Source organism: Zootermopsis nevadensis, unplaced genomic scaffold (assembly GCF_977971745.1).
Source record: "Zootermopsis nevadensis isolate Lab colony 2312 unplaced genomic scaffold, Znev_1.0 Znev_ptg000028l, whole genome shotgun sequence".
NCBI classification, from domain to species: domain Eukaryota; kingdom Metazoa; phylum Arthropoda; class Insecta; order Blattodea; family Termopsidae; genus Zootermopsis; species Zootermopsis nevadensis.
The window spans coordinates 8,401,613-8,423,339 of record NW_028259160.1 but is presented as its reverse complement, the minus strand read 5'-3'; the positions used below and the strand labels follow the sequence as shown (position 1 = coordinate 8,423,339).

At 35.7% G+C, this 21,727-nt stretch overlaps 1 protein-coding gene across 10 annotated transcripts in view; it reads left to right on the top strand.

Moving 5' to 3' along the window:
- unc79 (UNC-79 domain-containing protein) overlaps positions 1-21,727 on the top strand; it is a 59,696-nt gene that overhangs the window by 27,495 nt on the left and 10,474 nt on the right. For 8 of the 10 annotated variants that reach the window (XR_015537446.1, XM_022069165.2, XM_022069167.2 and 5 more), the window contains 20 exons: positions 587-708; positions 970-1,198; positions 2,083-2,224; positions 3,361-3,628; positions 4,606-4,696; positions 5,448-5,723; positions 6,504-6,742; positions 7,347-7,630; positions 9,999-10,076; positions 13,848-14,048; positions 15,515-15,603; positions 16,000-16,153; positions 16,436-16,544; positions 16,808-16,915; positions 17,126-17,266; positions 18,310-18,464; positions 19,118-19,464; positions 19,849-19,959; positions 20,887-21,003; positions 21,506-21,670. Coding sequence is in view for 9 of the 10 variants with exons in the window: in XM_022069165.2 (XP_021924857.1) it covers positions 587-708; positions 970-1,198; positions 2,083-2,224; positions 3,361-3,628; positions 4,606-4,696; positions 5,448-5,723; positions 6,504-6,742; positions 7,347-7,630; positions 9,999-10,076; positions 13,848-14,048; positions 15,515-15,603; positions 16,000-16,153; positions 16,436-16,544; positions 16,808-16,915; positions 17,126-17,266; positions 18,310-18,464; positions 19,118-19,464; positions 19,849-19,959; positions 20,887-21,003; positions 21,506-21,670 (3,426 nt within the window). In the remaining variant the exon portion in view is untranslated. The remainder of the gene's footprint in view (positions 1-586; positions 709-969; positions 1,199-2,082; positions 2,225-3,360; positions 3,629-4,605; positions 4,697-5,447; positions 5,724-6,503; positions 6,743-7,346; positions 7,631-9,998; positions 10,077-13,847; positions 14,049-15,514; positions 15,604-15,999; positions 16,154-16,435; positions 16,545-16,807; positions 16,916-17,125; positions 17,267-18,309; positions 18,465-19,117; positions 19,465-19,848; positions 19,960-20,886; positions 21,004-21,505; positions 21,671-21,727) is intronic. The other 2 variants (XM_022069166.2, XM_022069169.2) reach the window with 2 other exon arrangements.

Genomic DNA, 21,727 nt, shown 5'->3' with positions numbered 1-21,727 from the left:
GCACCAATGATCAGGAAAATTGATGAATATCATCTCAGGTTCAAGGATGGTTATGAATCATTGAAAGGTGACCCTCACAATGGCCAAAGACTCTAAGGAAGGCATGGGGGGTTGTGTGCTCTGATCATTGTCAGACAGTACAGAATATTGCAAAGAAAAATATAATTGAGATTTCAGGTTCTGATGCTGGTGAATATGAAGAAGACAGCCATTTTTTAACTGTATGAACATTGGTAGAAGTCTGTAGCTCCTAAAGGACTAAATTTTGAAGGCTCTTGTGTCTGAAAGTCTTCTTGATGCAATATATTTGAAATATGGCCCCTGTTCAGAAGCTTTTTATGCTACCACATACTAGTAGTGCATCTTAATGTCATCTCTTAAATTTATGTTAACACTTCAGCATAAATGATGGAGCTGACAGTATTGAGTGTTTAATTAGTTTACAACCTGTTGTGCAAGAACAGATAGATCAATTTGAAGTTGAATGTTTATTTCTCTGTTTGTGGTATGTGTTCTGGCTACTTTTCATGTATCATCAAGTCTGGGTACTGTAATTTACATATTTGTTTTACATATTCTGTACCAGGCATATCCAAGTGATGAGAAGTCAATGGCAAAGACCCAGACTATAGTGCTACGTCACCTGTACCTACTCCTTGGATACAACCAGAATGAGAGAGGCTTCCATGTTCCTCCACAGCGGCTCAGGTTTGATTGCGTGACACTTTATAATATAGTAAAATCTATCAAATATGGAACTTTAGTTGAATCAGAAACCTTTCATTATTGCAAAATCCTGGCAATCATAATTTTTTTCTTCCAAAAATGTTTCCAATGTGCACACAAATTAAAAACAGTGCGTACTTAAAATCTGTGGTTGGCAAAGGATAGCTGTGTTTTTCTTATCAATTTGTCATTAAATAATTATATTACAGTTTTTTTTTCTTCTTTCTTTCTTTCATTCTCCAGATCATCTCCTGTGTTTAACGTGTTTCTTGCAAATCTGCCTCAACTGCTGGACCAAAACCATTTGATGGGCTGGGTGATGCTGCCTACATGTGCCATCCTGTTGCAGTATTGTCCCTGTCCACATCATAGTCCATCTGCTGAGTATCAGACTCCAACCTATAGCTTGTGGTACCTGGAACCACACTCAAGACGGTGCTGGCTCATGTCCCTCCTGGTCTTACTGTATAAGGTCAGTACTAGGAAACTGAAACACACATTAAGCAGTTGAAAGGAAAAGTGAAACTTTGTATGTGTAGTAGGAAATACATTACATAATGTGCAAGGTCAGTACTGTGAAGCAGAAAAATACATTGGAGCTTGTGAATGAGAGAAGTAAAATTTTATATGCATAGTATTAACACCACAACATAATGGAAGAGCATACTGACATGCTTACAGATGTATTTAGTTTGTCTTTTAAGGCTGAGTGGTAACTATGTGTACCACCTGATTACACAATCAGTAACTCTGCATTTTATATTTATGTGTTTCACATGATTATCAGTGTATGCAGGGATTATTTCCTCAAAACAGCGTTAACCGCTTGATCTTTGTCATGATGAAGTTTTCTGTTTTCCTTGTACAGACTGAGTTTTTAAATATTATTTAGATGAGCTTTGGCTTCAAAGGGTTTAACATTCTAAATAAATGAGTAATCTACTGCAGTGAAAAGTAATTTCAGTTTTAATTAGGTTATTGGGATAATAAATGTTAGTGTGATCTAATTTAAATGAACAGTAATAGTGTATTTTATGACACAAGTATCAAACCATTCATACCTGATATATTTTCTGGTTTCTACTGTTAACCAAGGTTACAGAAGTCATTAAAAACAGTTTTCCTGTATTATCTATTTCTAGCGTATTGGGTGGCAGAATAATTACCACTCATGAGAGATAAGTTGGTAAGTGTTTTTGAACAAAATATCCAAAAACACAATCAGGAGGATATATAAAATATGTATCAAAGTGCCAGAATGTGAATTTTGTTTGCTTCATAATTTTGAGAGGCATGCCAAGTTACTAGTTACAAAAATTGATGTGCATAGTTTACAACTACAAATTACATTCACAGTACCAATACAGCCAACAGCCTCACTCATCAAATATGCAGTCACTGGTGAAGATTGTTCTCAACACACTAGATGCACAATATCACCAGTGCCGTCGCATCCCTGCCACGCTAGTGATGGGAGCCCCTCCCAGTCGTTCCAGAGGTACGTTATTCCAGCAGACTTGGGAGAAGTAGATTTACAGTACTATGGTGCCAACAAGTACACAAGGGAAAGTTAAAAATTAAAGACAGTTTAATAAAATCTTCTTGGGCAATCAGCCACGTCAACTGGTTACCGTGGTAAACCAACGTTTCGGGAACCAACTCTGTCCCCATCATCAGGGTTCTGATGTGACTGGATACCTTGAACATTGCCTGTGTATATACACTGGGTACAAATGATGGAGAAAGTTCATGGTATTATATGCATCCATCTCTTTTATTCCTGCCAAAATAATTTTTGGTGTAAGTTAAAGTTGCTTTCATATTTTGAATCTTGCACATATCTCTTTGGTGCCTGATGAAAAGACTTTTGTCACTACAAATTATGTTTGACTTAAGCCCTTCTTACTGAGCACCAAATATATTTATGTGCTGATAAGCTGGAAGAAGACCGAGTATAGTTAAACTTCTAGAGAGCAAAACTCCAGGGACTAAGTTTTCATGTTATTATTTATGGTGATATGGACATTCTGCATATTGTAGTGTGCATTTACATGAAGTTCAGTTTGTGCTTCATGTTACCAAAAATTGCTCATATCTCAGAATTTTTCATTGTTATCTGTATATGAGAAACATTTTCCCATAACAAAAGAAATTCTTGATCTTGAGTTGTAGCAGTGTGGATTAAAGACGAAGCAGTGGCATGTCTAATATAAGTAGCACATGACAGAAATGTATGATAGTAAAAGGTAAATTTTTTGAAAACTGAATAATATATCTGGTACTATGAACTCACTATCTTTTAATATGGATTAATATGTAAAAATTCATAAATGGACTAATTTATTACACAATTTCTTAAACTTTTTTAATTTTTTATAGTAAGTGATTTGGATGAAGTTTAGTAACACTGAGGTTTATTATGTAGATAAAGATCTTCATTAAGTCCAAATGTTTGAGTTTCCTGATCTGAATATTTTATTTTATTGATATGTGATATTATGTTATATTTATATTATATTTATGTTTGTTAGTGACCGTGCTCTGCTAATTAAATATTCGCTCTTCCTTACTGTCTTATTTTACTTATGTCTTGGGTCTAGTACTTGATTTGGCTGTGTTGTGTGTTCCATGTAGATGTCAGCCAGCCATCCTTGGGTGGAGATGCAGAGCATAGTACTGGAGGGGTGGGAGCATCAGATAGGTTTGAGACACCACCATTAACACCACTGTACAGTGGTGATGGAGGTTCTCATGTCTTAGTAAGCACCAAAGCAGGCAAGGTTCAGGCCACATATTACCAAAAGTCTTCTTCGGGAAGTGGTATGGAGATACACTGGGAAGAAACTGCCCAACCAGAAACAAAAGCCAAGCCTCATCTTGACCGCAAGATGCCCGAGTCAAGGTATTCAAGTTTAATATTGAACTTTCTACTGACTTCCATATTAACTTCTCAGATTTTGTCTTTTTTATTGGGCTTCATGAAGGTACTTGTACCATTATATTTATATAGTAGTAGCAGTAAAGTCTAATTAATAATGAAGTCTATTTGAATTGGTCTGTGTTTCCATAATATGCAGAAAGTCATGCAACTTTTGAAGCTGAAGTAATGACTTCATAACATTCACTGGTGAACATATTATTTATTATTACAGTACTTTTTTACAGATAAATAGTTACCAATTTCTGAGTATATTAAAGTGAGTTTGTGATTTTGTACAGGACTTAAAATAAATTGAGACACTTTATGAAATATAAGTGGATATTTAATATGAAATTTTAAAAAATACTTTGATATTTTTTCATTCGTCATTGTAGTCACCTGATATGACTCTCTGCAATTTTTTGCTGCAGAGAATGGTTAAGTAATTCATATATGCTTAAAATCTTGATTTATTTGTTAGCTTAATATTTTACTTGACTGTGTAGAAAGAGGGAAGGTAAAATTTGTCAAAGTTATAAATATTACAGGATTTAATTTGTTAAGTTGCACCATGCAGCATAATCAGTCCTGACAGATTTAGTAATCTTCTCACATTTTTAGGTTTTGAGTGGACTTATACTTTAACTGCTCATATCAGTTCACATTTGGAACATTTATTGAACTCTTTTAACTGCAAATGTCATGTAGTGTCAAGTGATAAGTGAATACGATGAGATGATCATGAGTGAGTAGATATCAATTTGAAAGGAAGGTACTACTCTCGAGTTATTTTATCACAAGAAAAACATCATAAAACTTTTATGAGTGTAGTTAATGCTCCATCTGAAATTTGAACTGTTTCTCCTCAAATAAAAATCTAAGGCATTATTGGAAAACCAACCTACTTAGTTTAGGAATTTTTATTGAAATATAAATACTAAATTTGTTTTATGTTTTAGCTATTCTCTTGAAGCTGATGAAACAGAGTCAGAACTTGCTGCCATTCCTGAAAGCCCAAAGTCAGATAGTACACTCCATGGCACCACTCATGTAAGTGTAACTGCAAGTTTTGCCTTTTGGTAAGATTGTTCTTATACTTTCATAACAGATTGCATATAGTTTATTTTGTTTCATATGGCAGAAATATAATAGTAACATAGGGCTTGAAATGCAGACACACAGTAAGAGAAAATGTAAAGGAAGAAAGAAGCACAGTAAGTATTATAGAATTATGCTATAATATAGCTAAGAAATTCATAAATATGCTATAAAATATTCATGGGCAGTCAGGTGTGTCAATGCTGAGTTATAAACCAATATTTCTGGGAGTGGCTCTGTCTCCATCATCAGGCTCAATGTAAAAGATGACTGAACATTGCTGACACACACCAGTCTGTCCTATTGATGACTCATCCATATTGGTGTTTCTATATGACCAGAGGGTGGAGTCATACTGTGCAGTCACCCCTAATTCAAAGATGGCTGTCGTCTGGGTTTTGGTATCATGGTAGTCTGGAAGAAGTTTACCATTGTTTCAGAGGTCCTTCCTGCCTCCATCATCAGGGCAATGAGATTGTCCTGAAGAGACTTCAAGGCACTAAGACTGCTATCTTTGTACTCACCTTTGTGAGCACCATATATTTTACCCCTTATTGACTTTTTGTTACAACAGTTGATCACTTATAAAGTTTAAAGTATACTCAACAGAATGTAAATCAGTTTTAACTCCTGGCATATGTACATTCTGCTGCAGTATATGTCATCTCACTCTTAGATTAATAGCTGACATTGATTATGTTAGGGATCATTTGAAGAACTGGTAGACATGAATGAAGCTTGCAGCCTGTTAACAACAGACGAGCACCTAGCTACTCATGTTCATCCAGTGACAGTGAATTCTGAGACTGCAAATATGGTGACACATGAGCCGCCACAAAGGGTAGTAGTGGAAAACCGTCCACATGCTGTTGGGGCTCATGCATTACAGCAGGTAAAGACTGGAGGAAGTGGGCCAGAACCCCTATCCACACACTGTCGTCCTGTTTGGTTCCTTGGAAGTGAAGAAGAAACTTTACAGGTAAATGTCTGTATTAGTCCAAAGTAGCAATGCCTGATTTGCATGCTGTCTGTACATAGGTGCTTTCTTGTGGTTTTGAAGAATCTTGTTTTGTGACATTTATATTTATAACTAATTCCATAGAACAGAGTCTTTCTTCAGATAAGATCACTCAGCTAATCAGAAAGTTCTATAAGGAACTCAAAGGTTCATTACTGCTTACAAAAGTTTGCCACAGGACACTGTCCTGAGGCAGGTAAATCCATTTCACATAATAGAAAGACTTTAATTATGCATTGGCTTTAGCTGCAATCTACATATTTCAATGCCCCATATATTTCTGCTATTTGACAATCTGATTAAATGTATAATTGTTATTGTGCTCTTGTGTATTTTAAACCATTATCTCTCATATGGTGCTGTAAGTTGTTAGGAACCTTATGGACATGATTTAATTCTCCATCCTTTTGAGATGTTCTGATCACAGTTTTGTATGCATTTTTAATCCCAAAGTACATCCAACTACCAAAATTCCAGCCTTCTGTAACAGTTTTAAACCTCCAAACATACATATAATAATTTACATTTAATCTTTATCATGCAGGAATAGGAGATTGTGGTTTGTGGTTTAGCTGTATGCTAGTGTGACACAGCTGGACTGTTGGTAAACTGTGATGAACAGTTGATGAAAGTTAATAGAATGATGATCAGTCTGTGAAGAGAGTGAAATTGTAAATAATGTGCTAACAATTTAAAATTTTACCTTGAACATCTGCCAATTTAAGGTAAATTATTTTACAGACAACAGAAAGCTCAAGTGAGAAGTGGGGAGTAAAAGAAGGAGTGAAGATGATGGCGACTTCATCCTTGCTGTCAGTTAGCCAGCCGCATGTGCAGAGAGCCCTGACTGTGACACAAAATAGCACAGACACTGGAAGTCCTACCAGCACCAGTAGTTCCACATCCAGGATTAGTGCCAGTGCAGTGGCTAGCAGCATTGCAGCTGTTGCTGTAGCAAGAACTATGGGGAAAGATTCTCAGTTAGTATATTTTGTGTCATAGTCTTTATATTTCCACAAGGTGAATGAAGTCTTAGTGACCATTTGAATTTGTCATATCTATCAGCCTTTCCTTTCAGCACAGTCTTGTAGGTAAGTCCATTGCCCCTTTTGGTTCTTAGACTGATTAATCCAGTCTATACCATACCATCCTATTTCCTTAATACATATTTTTAAGTTATCCTATCATCTACATACAGGTCTTCAGGCTTAAAAATAAAGATACTACGTGGAGAAAAATTCAAAATATGTTCCTTTCTAATTAATTGTCACAAGGAATTTCATAGGGAGTCTTTTATGAATGGATAGTGTCGCATATGTAATTAAATGGTTGGCAAGTGAAAGCATTGAGACCTCCCATAAATGTAGAAATAGGAGCAAGACATCTACTGGCGTGATTCTGTCAGAAATTTATTATAATGCAGCCTCATCTGTTTCAGTCTTACACTATGAACTCTTGTACACTGCATTGAAGCTAGGAATCACCCATATCAGCATCAAAATATAGCATAGACAAAAATTCTCTGCAGTCTTGAATTCTTTTATTTTGCTTTCTTTCTTTAATGCTATAATTTATTGTTTGTAGCATAGCACAGTCAACACCTGAACATGACAGGCCACTAGAGATGTGGCCTGAAAATCCTCATCATGGCTCCCCTGTGCCACGTCCCCTGGGAAGACAGAAACGTATGGAGTCAGCTTTAACCTCAGTATCCACAACAGCATTCTATCCTGGATCTCATGCCCCTGCACAACATCTGCCCTGGCAACTTGATCTTCATCCCAAGGTCCTTCAAAAACAACCACTCATTCCTCAGCTAGCCACTCCTTCAGTTGAACGTCTGTTACCGATTGGAACCACTCGACTTGGTATGTTCCTTAACTTACTGTAGACATAATTGGCCTAGTTTTGTGCATGAAAGCATAATGTAGATGGTAAAACAGTTCGAAGTACAGTTTTGTGCCCACAACACTAGTTGGCTGCACTATTTCAGTATATCACATGTTTTACAGACATGTTAGTTTCTCAGTACAGGTAACCTTCGATTTACGCCGGGGATGCGTTCCTGGACGAACCGGCGTAATCGGAATCAGCATAAAATGAAACTCTTTTTATAATGTAAATCAATGGGAAGTCAATGACATGCGTTCCTGGCACCCGGACATTGACGAGTAATATAATGACATTACATTTAAAGGTCTGAAATAACGTAAATAAAATAAAGGATATTTAAAAAATATAATTTATACACTTACAATCTGCAATTCGTTGGTCCCCGCGATTGACTGCGATTCTTTTATGTGATTGATGTGTACAGTCATCTCTACTGTTATGCGATAGTTGCATTCATGTAAGACGCTGACCTATAGAAAATCACTTAGTAAAAATAACCCCGGTACCTCCGCAGAGATTAAATTAGCCCTTTGAAAGTTTAAAGTGCCAGGAATGAAACTGCATAAGACCAAACTCGCATATGCAAAAGTTTGCATTTCACAAACAGCTTTTACCGATTCATCAATGCCATTGGAGCAAATTTGCATTAACGAAAGATACGTAATTGCAGAGGTGACTGTTTTTATAATTTTTATTCAAAATCAGCGTTGTAAGACTTACAATTTAGTATAAGAATCAGTACGAGAAACATTGTAAAACGTTATAAATAATAGTAAAATATATTTTTTTCACTTTTTGACTTGCTGGTTTCAAAATTGGTGTTATTCTGAATCAGCGCAAATCGAGGGTTACCCGTATGTACTGTTGTGGAAGTTTGTTGAGTGATAGAAATTTGCTACAAAATATCTGCACAGTGACAACACTTGTTTTGGACTTTAGGGCAACTTTCAAAACTCTTGAACTTTGGTGTCAGCCATTTACCTCTTCCTGGAGGGCGTAGAGGTTGGGAGATGGCATGGGCTGGTTTAGACGCATGGTATAATAGATTTTGAATTTTAGTAGCAGATCTTCAGTTACCAAGCATCACATTGGTGAATGTATGTATGACAGTTTTTGATACAAAGTAAAGTGATTATTGTCAGTGACCAGAAAAGTAATTTGGATATTGAGATGAGTGAGTATTAAAGAAAAAGGAGATGCTGTGATCGTGAAACAACGAATTAACATACTGATGCAGATGTTCTTCAGATTTATGTTAAATATTTATTATGAAAATATTCTTAAAATGATCCAGTTTAATTTTAAAAGGAAGGAAGTAATTATAAATATTATGCCATTGTTGTTCTGTGATATATTGTCACATTTATAAATAAAGTGATAGGCATGATTTAGAGTAAATTTATTAATTAAAAATGTTTTGATGCAAGTACTGGCCATCATCAGGTAAAAATGTGAATTTCTTTCATAGAAAAAAAATTGTTACTGAATTAAAGTCAGTAATTTAAAAGGGATACATTATTATCATGCTTGTGTATTTTAATGAATATGTTGTAAACATATTCCAAGTGTTTAGGTAAAATAAGTAACGTATCAAACACTAATTGTCATTTACTAGGCATATTATGCAGCCATAACTTCTGATCTCATTTGATTGTGATCAGGGCAAATGAAAAGGCATGACCCATTTCAGCAGTTTTATTTTTGTCAGTGTGTCATTTTTATTAAAAGTTATATAGACTTGCAATAGTAAGAACTTTTATGTCCTTTTTATGAAAAACTTAATTATAGGTCTTCTTTCATTGGAACTCCAGGCAACAACCTCCTTCAAAATTCTATTGTTATTACATACTTGTTTAATGTAAAGTTGATGTGCAGTTATTTTGCCTACAAATTTTTATTTAAATTAATTCTTGTACAGTAATGAATTCTGAGAATGTTGGTAAGCAGTGTGAAGCTCTTTTAAATTGAAGTCTTAGTCATATCATAAATCTATTAAACCTTAAGTAATGAATCACCCTTTTCTTCAGTTGTGTCATATCAGTGTTTTACTGAGACATCTGATGTTAAAACTTGTGTATAAAACTGCAGATATTGAATTAGTTACACTTATATGAAATAATTTATGTTATGACTCTTGTTTAAGTCAAGACAAGAGGATTTTGTACAGTGCATAACTTGAACTAAGCTAATGCAGCAAAGTAAAGAATCTTCTTCCAAACTGCACTGCTGCACTTGTGGGAATATTCTTTATTTTGTAACATCAGCTAAACTTTTGTGGCTGCTGTACTGTTCACTTTATAAGTTAGCCAATAGAATAGAGGTGTATATTTCTTGCGGTTGTAGTGCCAAGGAATGTGAAACCTGAAGACACGTATGGCTCTCCTGAGTCTCCACTGTCCAAGATGGATATCATGACAGTTGGTAAGCACTCTGTCAGAAGCTTGTTGCTTGGCCATGTCTCTGTGTTTCGTCTCCCAGTCCCCTGTGATTGTGTCCTGTAGAACAGGTTCCCTTTGCTTGGATTCCTGCATCATTTTTTTCACCTGATAATGGGAAGGAACATGGATCTGCATATAAACTGAATGTGTATTAGCTATAAAATAATTTACTTCAGAGAATACATTTTATTCTAATAGGGCACACAAGGTTTACAATAACCATATAGCTGAATTGGATTGGCTTAGGACATTTTCCACTGAATAGCACTGAGTGTGATGATGGACTGTGACAACATGATGTCATGCAATGCACCAGTGCAGTGTTGACTGTTTTCATTAGTGTGATGTTATGTTTGTCCTGTGCAAGTTTATAATATATGAACATTACCCACCTTGCACCATGTGACACTTTTAGCTTGCATTGAATGCCATCTTTTACCAAGAAATGTAATAACCTGCACTAATGTTTTGTATAAATATCAATGAAATGTTATGCACTTATTTGATCCCCATTCCACCAAAGGACAACCAATGGAAAAATTTTATTGTGAAGAATTTTGAGTATATAGTGATATTCTGAAAACTGGTCAGTTTAGATTGTAATTAATGTGTTTTATGAGTTCAGTGGAATTAAATTTTAAATAAAAGTCATAAGATGTTGCATACAAATTTCAGTTTCATTTAAAATTCTTAACTGTCTTCAGAATCTTCCTCTTAGAAACACAGTGCTGGTTTTCTCAGATGCAACAAGTTATTCCATAATTGGGGTTATATTTTCTTCCAGTTTAAGTCATTGTATTCCACTAACAAAACTTCTATAAATACTGGAATGTGTAAAATGAGTACAGTTTGGTAAATGTTTGCTTACCAGTTATCATTGTTATCCATGTGTACATAGTCTAGGTTGACATTCAGATAGCTGATGCAGGACACTGGGTACAGTCAAGGGTAATAATGGTGTGAGGTTATCCATAGAAATACACACAGTTTATACATGACTTGAATGAAGCCTGCCACTTATCCATGAGTCTTGACTAATACTTTCAGACACATTGAGTAATGTTCTAGCTGTTCATCTGCTATTAAATACCATCTCGTTTTTCCAACTCTGAGGGTAATTCAAATGGAGACAGTTGTTTTACTGTAACACTTTCACATCACCCCCCCCCCCCCCCCCAACAACAACAACAATCTGAAACCTGTATGAATTTGCTATGACTGGCACAATTATAAGTGAACACATATTCACATGATGGTACACTTCCAAGGTGGCAGTTTGTGCTGAATCACATACTAAATCTGAGAGGTGTGGTGTTATTCAATATGTGGTAGCTAAAGGTGCCAAAACCAGAGAACTTTTATCAAAGCGTGAAAGTCATCCATAAATAGGTTCAGAAGCTGAAAGCCAGCATACAGAAGTTTGAAGATGTCCAATAGCCAGACCAAGCACACAAAATCGTCACTTGTAACAGTTGTGAGGAAGCAGAATGCTTGATTAGGTGAAATCACCAAGCAGCTTTGGAAAACCCAGTATTACATTGAAAATAAATGTTGGTTCAGACCGTAATTGAGCCAGTAAAGACCTCAGATTTGGCATAATATGATCATTGGGTGTCACATCAATTGACATATCAAAAGAACCAGATGTGTATAGACACATTCAAGGTCTTACTGGCCCACTGTGAAGCAGGAGACAATGATTTTCATGGACAAATGATCAGTTAAGGGTGTATCTCTTTCATCCAGAAACGAAAGGATCTAGTAGAATGTGGTGTCATCCTTCATTGCCAAAATAAAAAAGTTTTTAGTACCACCTCCAGCTGGAAAGTTCAAGTTAACTGTTTCCTGGGATATGAACAGTGATAGATTTTTTACAAATGGGGTATATATTAATGACAAACATAATTCAAAGTTTCTGAAGAAGAGTCTGAAGTTAGCCATTTGGTGAAAACAATGTGGATTGCTCTCCAGAGGCATCTGTTCACAACAAGGCAGTGTTCGTCTTCTGGGTTATAATGCCACGTGGACTTGTAGGCAAGTATCAACAATTTGGAGAATCATACTGCCTGCATCTTCAGTTCTACAAGTGCACATGGATTTTCATCCCAGAAGACCAACATTGACTTCTTCATCACTGGGAGAACCTTAAATCTGATCTGTTGAAGCAAAGAACTGTTCATAGTGCTTCTCCCTCATCTATCTTACTCACCAGACCGCACACATAGTTATTGTCATATCTTTGGACCTTCAGTTGATCCACTTTTATACTCAAAGGAAACTGCAATATGCAGTGCAAAATTTGCTTGACCAACCAAAAAACTGTTGTGTGATGGCACCGTGACATTGGAGGACATGTATTGAGAATTAAGGTGACAGTGTTGAAAAATAAATAGTCACTTTATTTGGGAAAAAAGTAGGCATTTTATAGAAAAATGATTTGTTTTTGCATTACCCTCATATTTGAGAACTGTTCTGAGTTATGTTTGGTATGGAAATGTGCTTGGATTCAATTTCCTGTTGTCTCACTGCCCAGTATTTTCATTTTACCTTGAACATGCATTGTGACTGCACTTTGTATTGGCTGTTATGGTGGCATTGATAAAACAAACTTGTGACTTATACCTAAGTACAACGTATACAAATACTTAGTGTCAACTGAAGTGTATGAAAAAATAGTATACCAAATTTTTTGTTTTGTCATGTAGACTGTTTCACAAGGATATGCAATGGTTGTTTATGTTTTGTTTGCTTGTTTGGTTTTTTATGACACTAGTAAATGCGGAGGTTATATAGCATCAACTGAAATATGGCAGGATGATTATGAAAGGAAAGTTTACAATAAAGGATAAAAATTGATCACGGCCTACTTAAAGGTACTATTCAGGCATTTACCTGGAGAGACTGGGGGAAACTGTGAAGGTCTTCTGTTATGATGGTCTGTTCTTGACCAGGATTTAAGCCTTTAAAACCCAGTGAGAATGATATGTACCACCTGCTTTAAACAGTCAACTATATGTGCATTTTGCTTGCGGAGTGTATATTGAGTTTCATATGATAATTCAGAATAAACTGCAATTACTTCCCTGAACGTATTGATCCTTGGAGGGGTGTTGTGTTCTTTGTGGGAGGGGCTGAATGTTTAAACATTATTTATGTGAGATTCAGTTTCAAAGAATTAAACCAGATACCCCCTGAATGCAAACCAAACCCAAACACATTATCACTGTCAACCTGCATATGTCTTTTAATCATGGATGACATGCAATCAAAATTACCTATGCCCAAATATTAAGGAGTTGACTGTGTTCTTTAAAGATTTTTTTTTAAATGTTGCCTCATTAAGCTATTAGTTAGAATAATGTTTTACTGGATGCATATGGGACTGAGATGAGAGAAACTCTAAAAATCTCTGTTATGATAGCTGGTCCTCTGCCAGGATCTAAACGAGCTACTTCCTGAATGAATGCCAAATGTATTATCACTGTACCAACCTGCATGTTTCATGATATCTTGGTTGACCTGCGTTTAAGATTACTTACACCCAAATAATCAGGAGTTGACTGCATTCAGTAAACATGTAAATATTCTGGATATAAAATTTGCCCCCATTAGTTGCTAGTTATAACAAAGTTTTGTTGAATAAATATAGTGAAAACTGAAAATTCTGTGGAGAGTGTTATTGAAGGTAGTGTCTGTCATTTGTGTCAGGAATAGCATTCGTGCTTCAAGTTGAGTGAACGTGTTTCCTTGTTAGGATCACCTGTTGAGCTGGACAGTGAGAATAATGTATCCTCAGAAGTGACATCCACATGTAGCATGACACAGCTAGAGCTGCCAATGCCTGAACGCTTGCTGCCCATTGGACGACTCTCAAAAGAGAGCATACCATGCCTTGTGGAAAAAGTGAGACAGGCATTAGGTATGCCTACAGGAGCAGAGTGCACAGCTGGACAAGGTAATAAAAATAGTAACAACACACTGAATGTTGAATAGTTCTACATGTAACCCAACCTACTCCAACTATTCTCAGGAAATTTCTTCGGAATTCATGCCATGTTAGAACCCATACTGTTTTCTGAGCCAGTATTTAAAAGATATACAGGCCTAAATTTAAAATTATTAGGTTTTTTGTTGTTCACTCACATTTACTCTACAATTTATTCCACTTCCATAGGCCACTTATGTTTGTTTGTAAGATGTATTCAACATGAAGGACTTCGCTTTAGTCAACAAATAGTTAATTGACTAGATCTGGGTCTTGGAGGAATTTTGACCATAATTATAAGTATGTGAAATTGAGTAATGACATTGAAAACCTCATAAAATATAAAATTGTGTTTTCATGTTCCTGTCTGTGATTTTGTTTCATCTCCCTTTTGTTAATTAACCTCAGAAATGATTTGCCAATTCTGCTGGAGGTATAATGCTTTCAGTTAAGAATATTGGCAACTTATACCAAATCCTAGCTGATTTCCTATTCACTCTCTTTGTAATACCATATTATTATAAACCTTGTAGATATTTTGGGATGTAACAATGCAGAAAGAAACAGAATGAACATTTGTAAACTATATGTGTATGCCTGTTGTGTGCCAGCTAGCATCATAGTCATACAGTAATGGTAGAATGGTTTTATGATCTTAAGTCCATGAGCTGGATCATGTGCAAAGAAAACTATATCTTGCATTGATACAACTTACCTATTTCATCCTCATCAACAACAACATTAAAGGATTAGGTCTAAACCTGTTTTGGCTCCAAACTTTGTTTCAATCATGGTGTAACAGTTCCTTCCTTCCTTTAGGATGGTATTCCCATTGATCCATTTCTTGTATATGATAATTCATTTGTAAGTTGCTGAATCTTGTCATTTAAGTTGTATGTCTCCATGATTTTTATTTTGGACACTGCCCATCATCATAGTTTGTTTCAAACACATTTTGAAAATTGGATCTGTTTTCATGATCACTGGGAAAGGTTCCTGTTGCACTGGACTCCTCAGCCCAAGCTGGTCTCAGTTGCTGCTCATTCTAAGGGGTCCAATAGAGTAGAAACTTTCCTCCCCCCATCACCTGACTAGATCATCCAGTTTCAAAAATATGTCTGAAGAAAACCAGAGATGATGGACAATGTCCAAAATAATAATCATGTTTTTGATAACATACTATTGTCAGAAGCATTTAGGCTCAGCTTGTTTTTCTCCATTTATTCTCGTATATCTTCACTTCTCTTTTAGCAACAAATCTAAGAGATTCCATCTTGACTGTCTGTGTTTGATTTTTATCTATCCTTATTATAATCATTGTGTAACTTATGTGTTTTGTTTTAAGACATTTATGGAACGATACTCAGAATTATTTGTAAATATGTATTTGGTACAGGTAAGGAAAGATTAAAAATGTAATTAATATTTTTTTACAGCAGCTGAACATCAGCGTCCCACTCATCTCAATCCCCGTTCCCACTTGTCATTAATGAAACAGGATGGCTTTGAAAAGCCAGATGTTCAGGTAGGTACACCACAACAGAAAATTTGTTTTAACAGTTACCGGTTTCTAATATTGATCCAATGGATAAAGCCAATCCCAAACCAAACAGTTTAGATTAGCTTCATCCAATGGATCCAACTGATTAGGTTGTGTAGCTGCACCAGATGACAGAGGCAGATCCAGGTTCTGGAACTTTGTGTGTTTTTAAGCTAATAGATGAAGGAAAATTCCCAAGAATATGCATCAGTTTACATAATTTTCTGAGTTTTTGTTATTATTAATACTTCCTTTTTCCTCCATTGACCTCTTATTTAGAAGTAGCTGCACTACATACATAAAAAGTATTGCTGTTATGTGAAATAATGGATTTGGTGGACATGTAGGAGTATAACATTGATATTATGTTTGTTCCAACAGCCTACATCTTCCACCCCACAGCGTGGGGTCAGCCCAAGGAGACTCATCAAGCAAGTAGCTCTTGACTCCTCTCCCCCACATCTGCAAGGTGACACTGAGGAGCCTCATACAAGGTTCTGTAGGGCTGTGCACTATGACAGGAAACCTGCTCCAGGTACACAAGTTACCTGTGTGGTAATGAAATCTCATAACAGCTCTGGATTTTTATGTAGAATGTGGCTGTTACTGTAATTCAGTATGGAAACAAGGCTATTAGCCATCACTAATGGTAGTGATCTTTTAAAGGGAAGAAATATAACCTTGCAAGGAATGGATAATTTTGTTGCTAGGACAGGCTTGGTTTGTTGGATGACTGACATGGAAACATTTTAGGAACAAAGAAGAGGTGATGACTGGACTGCAGAGTGTATCAGCAGTTCATATGTATTATTTTCAGGAAAGACAGAAGATCATGCTCACACTCAGAGACATCAATCAAGGAAAATTGGTTTATTTCCAACAGCACCACAGTCACTTGCAGATTATCCACACCGCCCTGGATCATGGTGAGTACTTTGCCATTTTATCATATACATTGTTCACAATATCTGTGAAACTTTATGTCTTTTCATTTAAGTTAATGATAATATTGTTATTGTTGTTATTGAGAAGGATCCTGTCATTTTGACAAAATTGCACAAATGTTTTGCTGTAGCTACTTCTTTCTTTTGACTTAAAATGTACAAAGTTGTTTTCTATGTTTGAATTACATTTTTTGTACTTCTTTAAAATGTGTTCTTATTTTCTTGTAGTGTTGTGTGTTTTACAGGTGTGGACCTAGGACATTGTTGGATCCTGAGACACAACAAGCTTGTCATGCAGAATTTGACTTGAGACAGAGCTCTTTTAGAATTGGTGATGAATGTGTGTATGAAAGGTAAAGAAATGGATCTTCATTTTTGACCCTAAATCTCACCAGATATGTTTCATTAAGTCTTTACAAGTATGGCAGGTTATATTTGTATACTTTGAGGGAGCAAGGAGAAGGCAGCTGTTACATGGTGTTACATTAGTCTTTACCAGAGCAGACTGACAAAAGCCTCTGTAAATCTAATTAGGATAGCTAACTGGTTTAATTGTGTTACAGATGTTCAGAGTGTGGAACAGTAAAGGAGGAGTACAGTGATGAAGAGTTAGGCTTGTGCATCATTATCCTTGGGACTTTCATCCATCGTGAACCAGCGCTGGCAGCCCCTCTTTTGCCTGAAATACTCAGTGTTGTGGCCATGTAAGATAAATTTTAATGTGTGTGTGTGTCCTGATATATTTGAAGATAATTATAAGATTAAAGACTTTTCTATCAGTTTTGATAAATATGGAATAGTAATTGGATAAATCGCTTTGTTTTTCATGTATTTGTTCCAACAGTCCAGAACCTTTTTTTATTCCATCAGAGTAAAATATTTTCAGTTGGCCTTTACGTCATTTTTTAACTGCTTGTTTTATTTCATCAAGCTTACTTCATATGCAGTTTTACAGTGCTCTTTTATACTTATCCAAGATATGACTCTCAGTCAGCTCGTTAACAACAGTGAATGTTGGTCAGTGGCTACCCAAAACACAGACCATCAACAGTTGTCCACCAGCCTTTGAATAGCTTTGCAACCAAAATTTTCTTCTTACATATATAGTTATAACCATGCTGAATTATTATTCTTTCTTAAAATGTACTAGTTTTTACACCCTCTGGCCATGAAAATCAAATAATAGATTTTTTTTAATGGTAGAGCAGCCATGGTAAATATGTTACAATATTATCACCTCTCAGAATGCAATGAATATCGAGTAGATACTTTTGAGGGAAGGTTCGTGTTGTGTCTATCCACCATCATTTTCAAAACAAAGTTTACCTTTAGTTTTTTGCTTCCCCTTACTCTGTCTGTGTATGTATGCATGTTACAAAGTCTTGCTTGAATGGTTACTGGCTACTTAGCTGTTAAAGAAATTTGATATTGATAATGGACCTTGCAGGTTCATCTCCATTGCCTTTCCTGAGCCAGTTCATTTCAGTTTACATCTTCAGAACCATCAAGACCCTGGTAGTCTAAATGTGAGGCTTTGGACCTTTGTGCCAAAAGTACTGAGTTTAACTAATTCAAGTGTAGAAAAGAAAACACAGATCCAATGGCTTAATAAAATTAAACCATGTGAATTATAATCATAACTGAATATAAAATTAAGATTATGATCAATTAATTTATCTTCCAAAATTGTAATGCTAGTTTAACTTTAAGTATTTATACATTAGGTAAAATTGTTATGCTGTTGCAGTGTGGCACTAAATGCAAGCTATCCATGGCAGAATGAGACCAATATATATCTACCAGGTGGGGCTACTAGTGTTGCTCATCAGTTCCTTCGCTGTGTGCTTCATCAACTTGCACCCAATGGTATCTTTGTGCAGATGTTCCAGACTCATGCTGATGGTAAGACTGACATTGACAGCTTTCTGGTGAGGAAGTTTGTACATTCCACCAGCTATCAAAAGTAAAACTGAAAATAGAATGATATGGTGCTGGGATCATTGGCCACTGGTGCTAATAGAAAGGTATCTTTACATTTCCACCACAGAAAACATTACACTACACATGCAGCACTTATAAATTACTGTGGTAATAGGCACCATAACTATATGTTAATTATGTTGGCAATAATTCTGGTGTATATATATTGTGGGATATATGCATCTAAGACATTTTGGAGTGGGGAAATATTGCTGCATGAAAAACCAAGAACAAGATGGGGATTAGGAATTACACAGAAAAGGAACTATCTCTATCAGTGGATCTGTGAACTAGTGATATTTCCTTCAGAAATTTCTTCATTATTTGTTCTGTTAACATTATTATTCCCATGAAATATTTAATTTTATTATGTATGACATCAGTCTATTTTTTGGATTGTAGTGTTAGTTTTTATTTTCATGATGTTTATTGATACTGTTTATTACTTCTACTACTACTACAACAACAACAACAACAACAACACATTTAAAAAATTTGATGTTCCACTGTGTGAATCCAGTTCATTAGTCTAACAATTTTAACAGCAGTAGTACCTATTTGTATTTGTGTTTTAGACTCTACTCGTATGCAGTTTTTTCGAAGTGTGGCTCAAGCACTGTCAGATTTCAATGAGTTAAATCCAATAGCACCACTGCAATTGTTGCTAGAGGGCCTCAATTCGAAGAAGTCACTGCCAGGAGAAATGCTGTCAGTGGTGCTGCCCAACATGGCGTGCTACTTAGACTGTCTTCCTCTGGAGGCAGGACTGGGTCCAGGCTCCACCACGTGGAGTGCCCTCCTTACTCAGCTGGAAATCTTGTTCCGACGTCTTGTACTTCTACTGTCAACACTTGATGACATTGAGCCACTTCTCCGCATTATGGTTTCTGTCCTCAAGGTTCCTGGCATATCTGCTTGTAAGGTACTGGTACATTGTAATTTATAATGGGCATTGAGGACAGGTAGTATGTGAGTTGCATTACTGAGATAAGTTTATATATTTATGACATAAGACTATTCAGACATGTAAGATGAAGAATATTACTGTTTAAAAGAATTTTTCTATTTAAATCATGCAGAAAAGACGTTTTGTACCTATTAATGACTGAATAGTAAAAGGTTTTTTGAGTTTTTTATTGGTATTAAAGGTCTGAAATTCTTGACCTGTATCATATATCCTAATCGACTGAAATACTAATGGGAATCAAATATCTGAATCATTACTCATTATCCATCCTTATATGTACATATGTAATAAGCAATAACAAATCTTAATGACAAAGTTTATCTTTCTCCTTTTGCACAGGCTATACTTGATCCTTTCTCCAAAGTGTTAGGCTTCAGCATTGAGAATTTTGTGATGAAGTACCACTACCTTGTTGACCTCTGTTATCTCTGCAGCAGAGGATTCACAAGGGTAAGTAGCAAGTGTCACTTCCTTGATTACTACTCTTTTATACCTTCAAAAATTAAGAAAACTCTGGATGTTCTATGTGAACATGGAAATGTAGGATTTCAGCCATGAAGTTGGAGGCAGTATGTTCCTCTGAAATGTCGGTATACAGTGAAATGAATACACAGTGTAACAGTCTGGAAGACCACTATCTAAAAAATATAAATAATTTGTTCATACAGCTGTAAAAGGCTAAAGTACAAACGTAAATTTAAATGGGGTACTGAATACAAATATGACGTTCATATATTTCAGTTGTTTATCATGTTAACGTGTCAAAGGGAGAGGGAGATGTAATTTGGTTACATCAAGCACATGTCAGTGATCATCATCATGAAGTGTGAGGTAGACCCTGCTTCTTTCTGCTCTAAAAGAAACCTTCCATCTTATTTTACTGTGTACTACATCTTTGTGACTTCTCTGTTTGTATGTTCAAATTATTTTAATCCTTAAATATGAGTACATTTGTATGAGATGTGTATACTGTTTACTCTCTTATTCTTGAAATCTTTCTTTCAGGTTAAAAATGTTGAGTTCACTGCATATTATATTCTTATGTACATGATCACAAAGGCTATGACCAGAAACAGTTCTTAAAAGTTTCATTTTTGTTGTTTCAGTCTTTCTTTCATCAGCTCTTTTTAAAGTCAATTTTTCACATCAGTATGTTATTGGGTTTCCATAATTTTGTAAAAAAAATTGTGTGTGTGTATGTCTGTCTTGGTTTTATTTTATAATGATCTGTTCATAGTGCTACATGTATGTGGTTCCTGTCAGGAATTATTACTGTATTTTCTTGAGTACTGTCAGTAAACTGTACTGATTGTCTGAAGATTTGTCCTTTTACATTCAATGGTAGAGATTAATTACATTTTTTGTGTTTGTTTTCAGGAACGTGAAAAGTTGGTTCTGACTAGAATGGTGGTCTATGAATTGGTCCAAGCACTTAAATTCAAAACATCAATTCCAGATTCTAATTTTTTGATGCTTATAAATTTTGTTCTTCAGGTAATTAATAGATTTAAAACAATTATCATGAACAAATTTTAGAGTTCATTGGTAGAATAAGAGTTTATTAATTATTATTTATAACATTATTGTTGTAAGATTTGAGGTTTTCACAGCGGTGAGTATGAAGATTTCTGTCTTCTGGGTTGTTGCGCCGTGTAGTCTGGTTGATGCTAACCAACGTTTCAGAGGTCATACTGCCTCCGTCACCAGGGCGATATTCATCACCCTGATGACGGAGGCAGTATGACCTCTGAAACGTTGGTTAGCATTGACCAGACTACACGGCACAACAACCCGGAGGACAGAAATCTTCAACATTATTGTTCATTGTGCCATATTTCATCATCTCTTTGTAATTCAAGAATTAAGAGGTAGAAATTATATGTGGTGGTAGATGATTAAGCAATGAATTACAAGCTGTTAATATTGCAACCAAAATTGATACTACTTAATTCTACTGAAACACAATTCACACTACCTGTGGTTTATATTTATGCAGGATGCTGGAGGTTCACTAGCCTTGAATGTGATGATGGAAGACTCCCCACCATTGTTCCCTGATATTGGTCCACTGTTTAATACCAGTGCTTCAGAATGCATGCGCCAACATCTGGCTGACACTTTAGAATTCCTGGCTGATTTCCATACACTCAGCAAACTCAAGGTATGTGATAATAAGATCTGAACCCCTGGAACTACAAAGACTGGATTCACGTAAGTT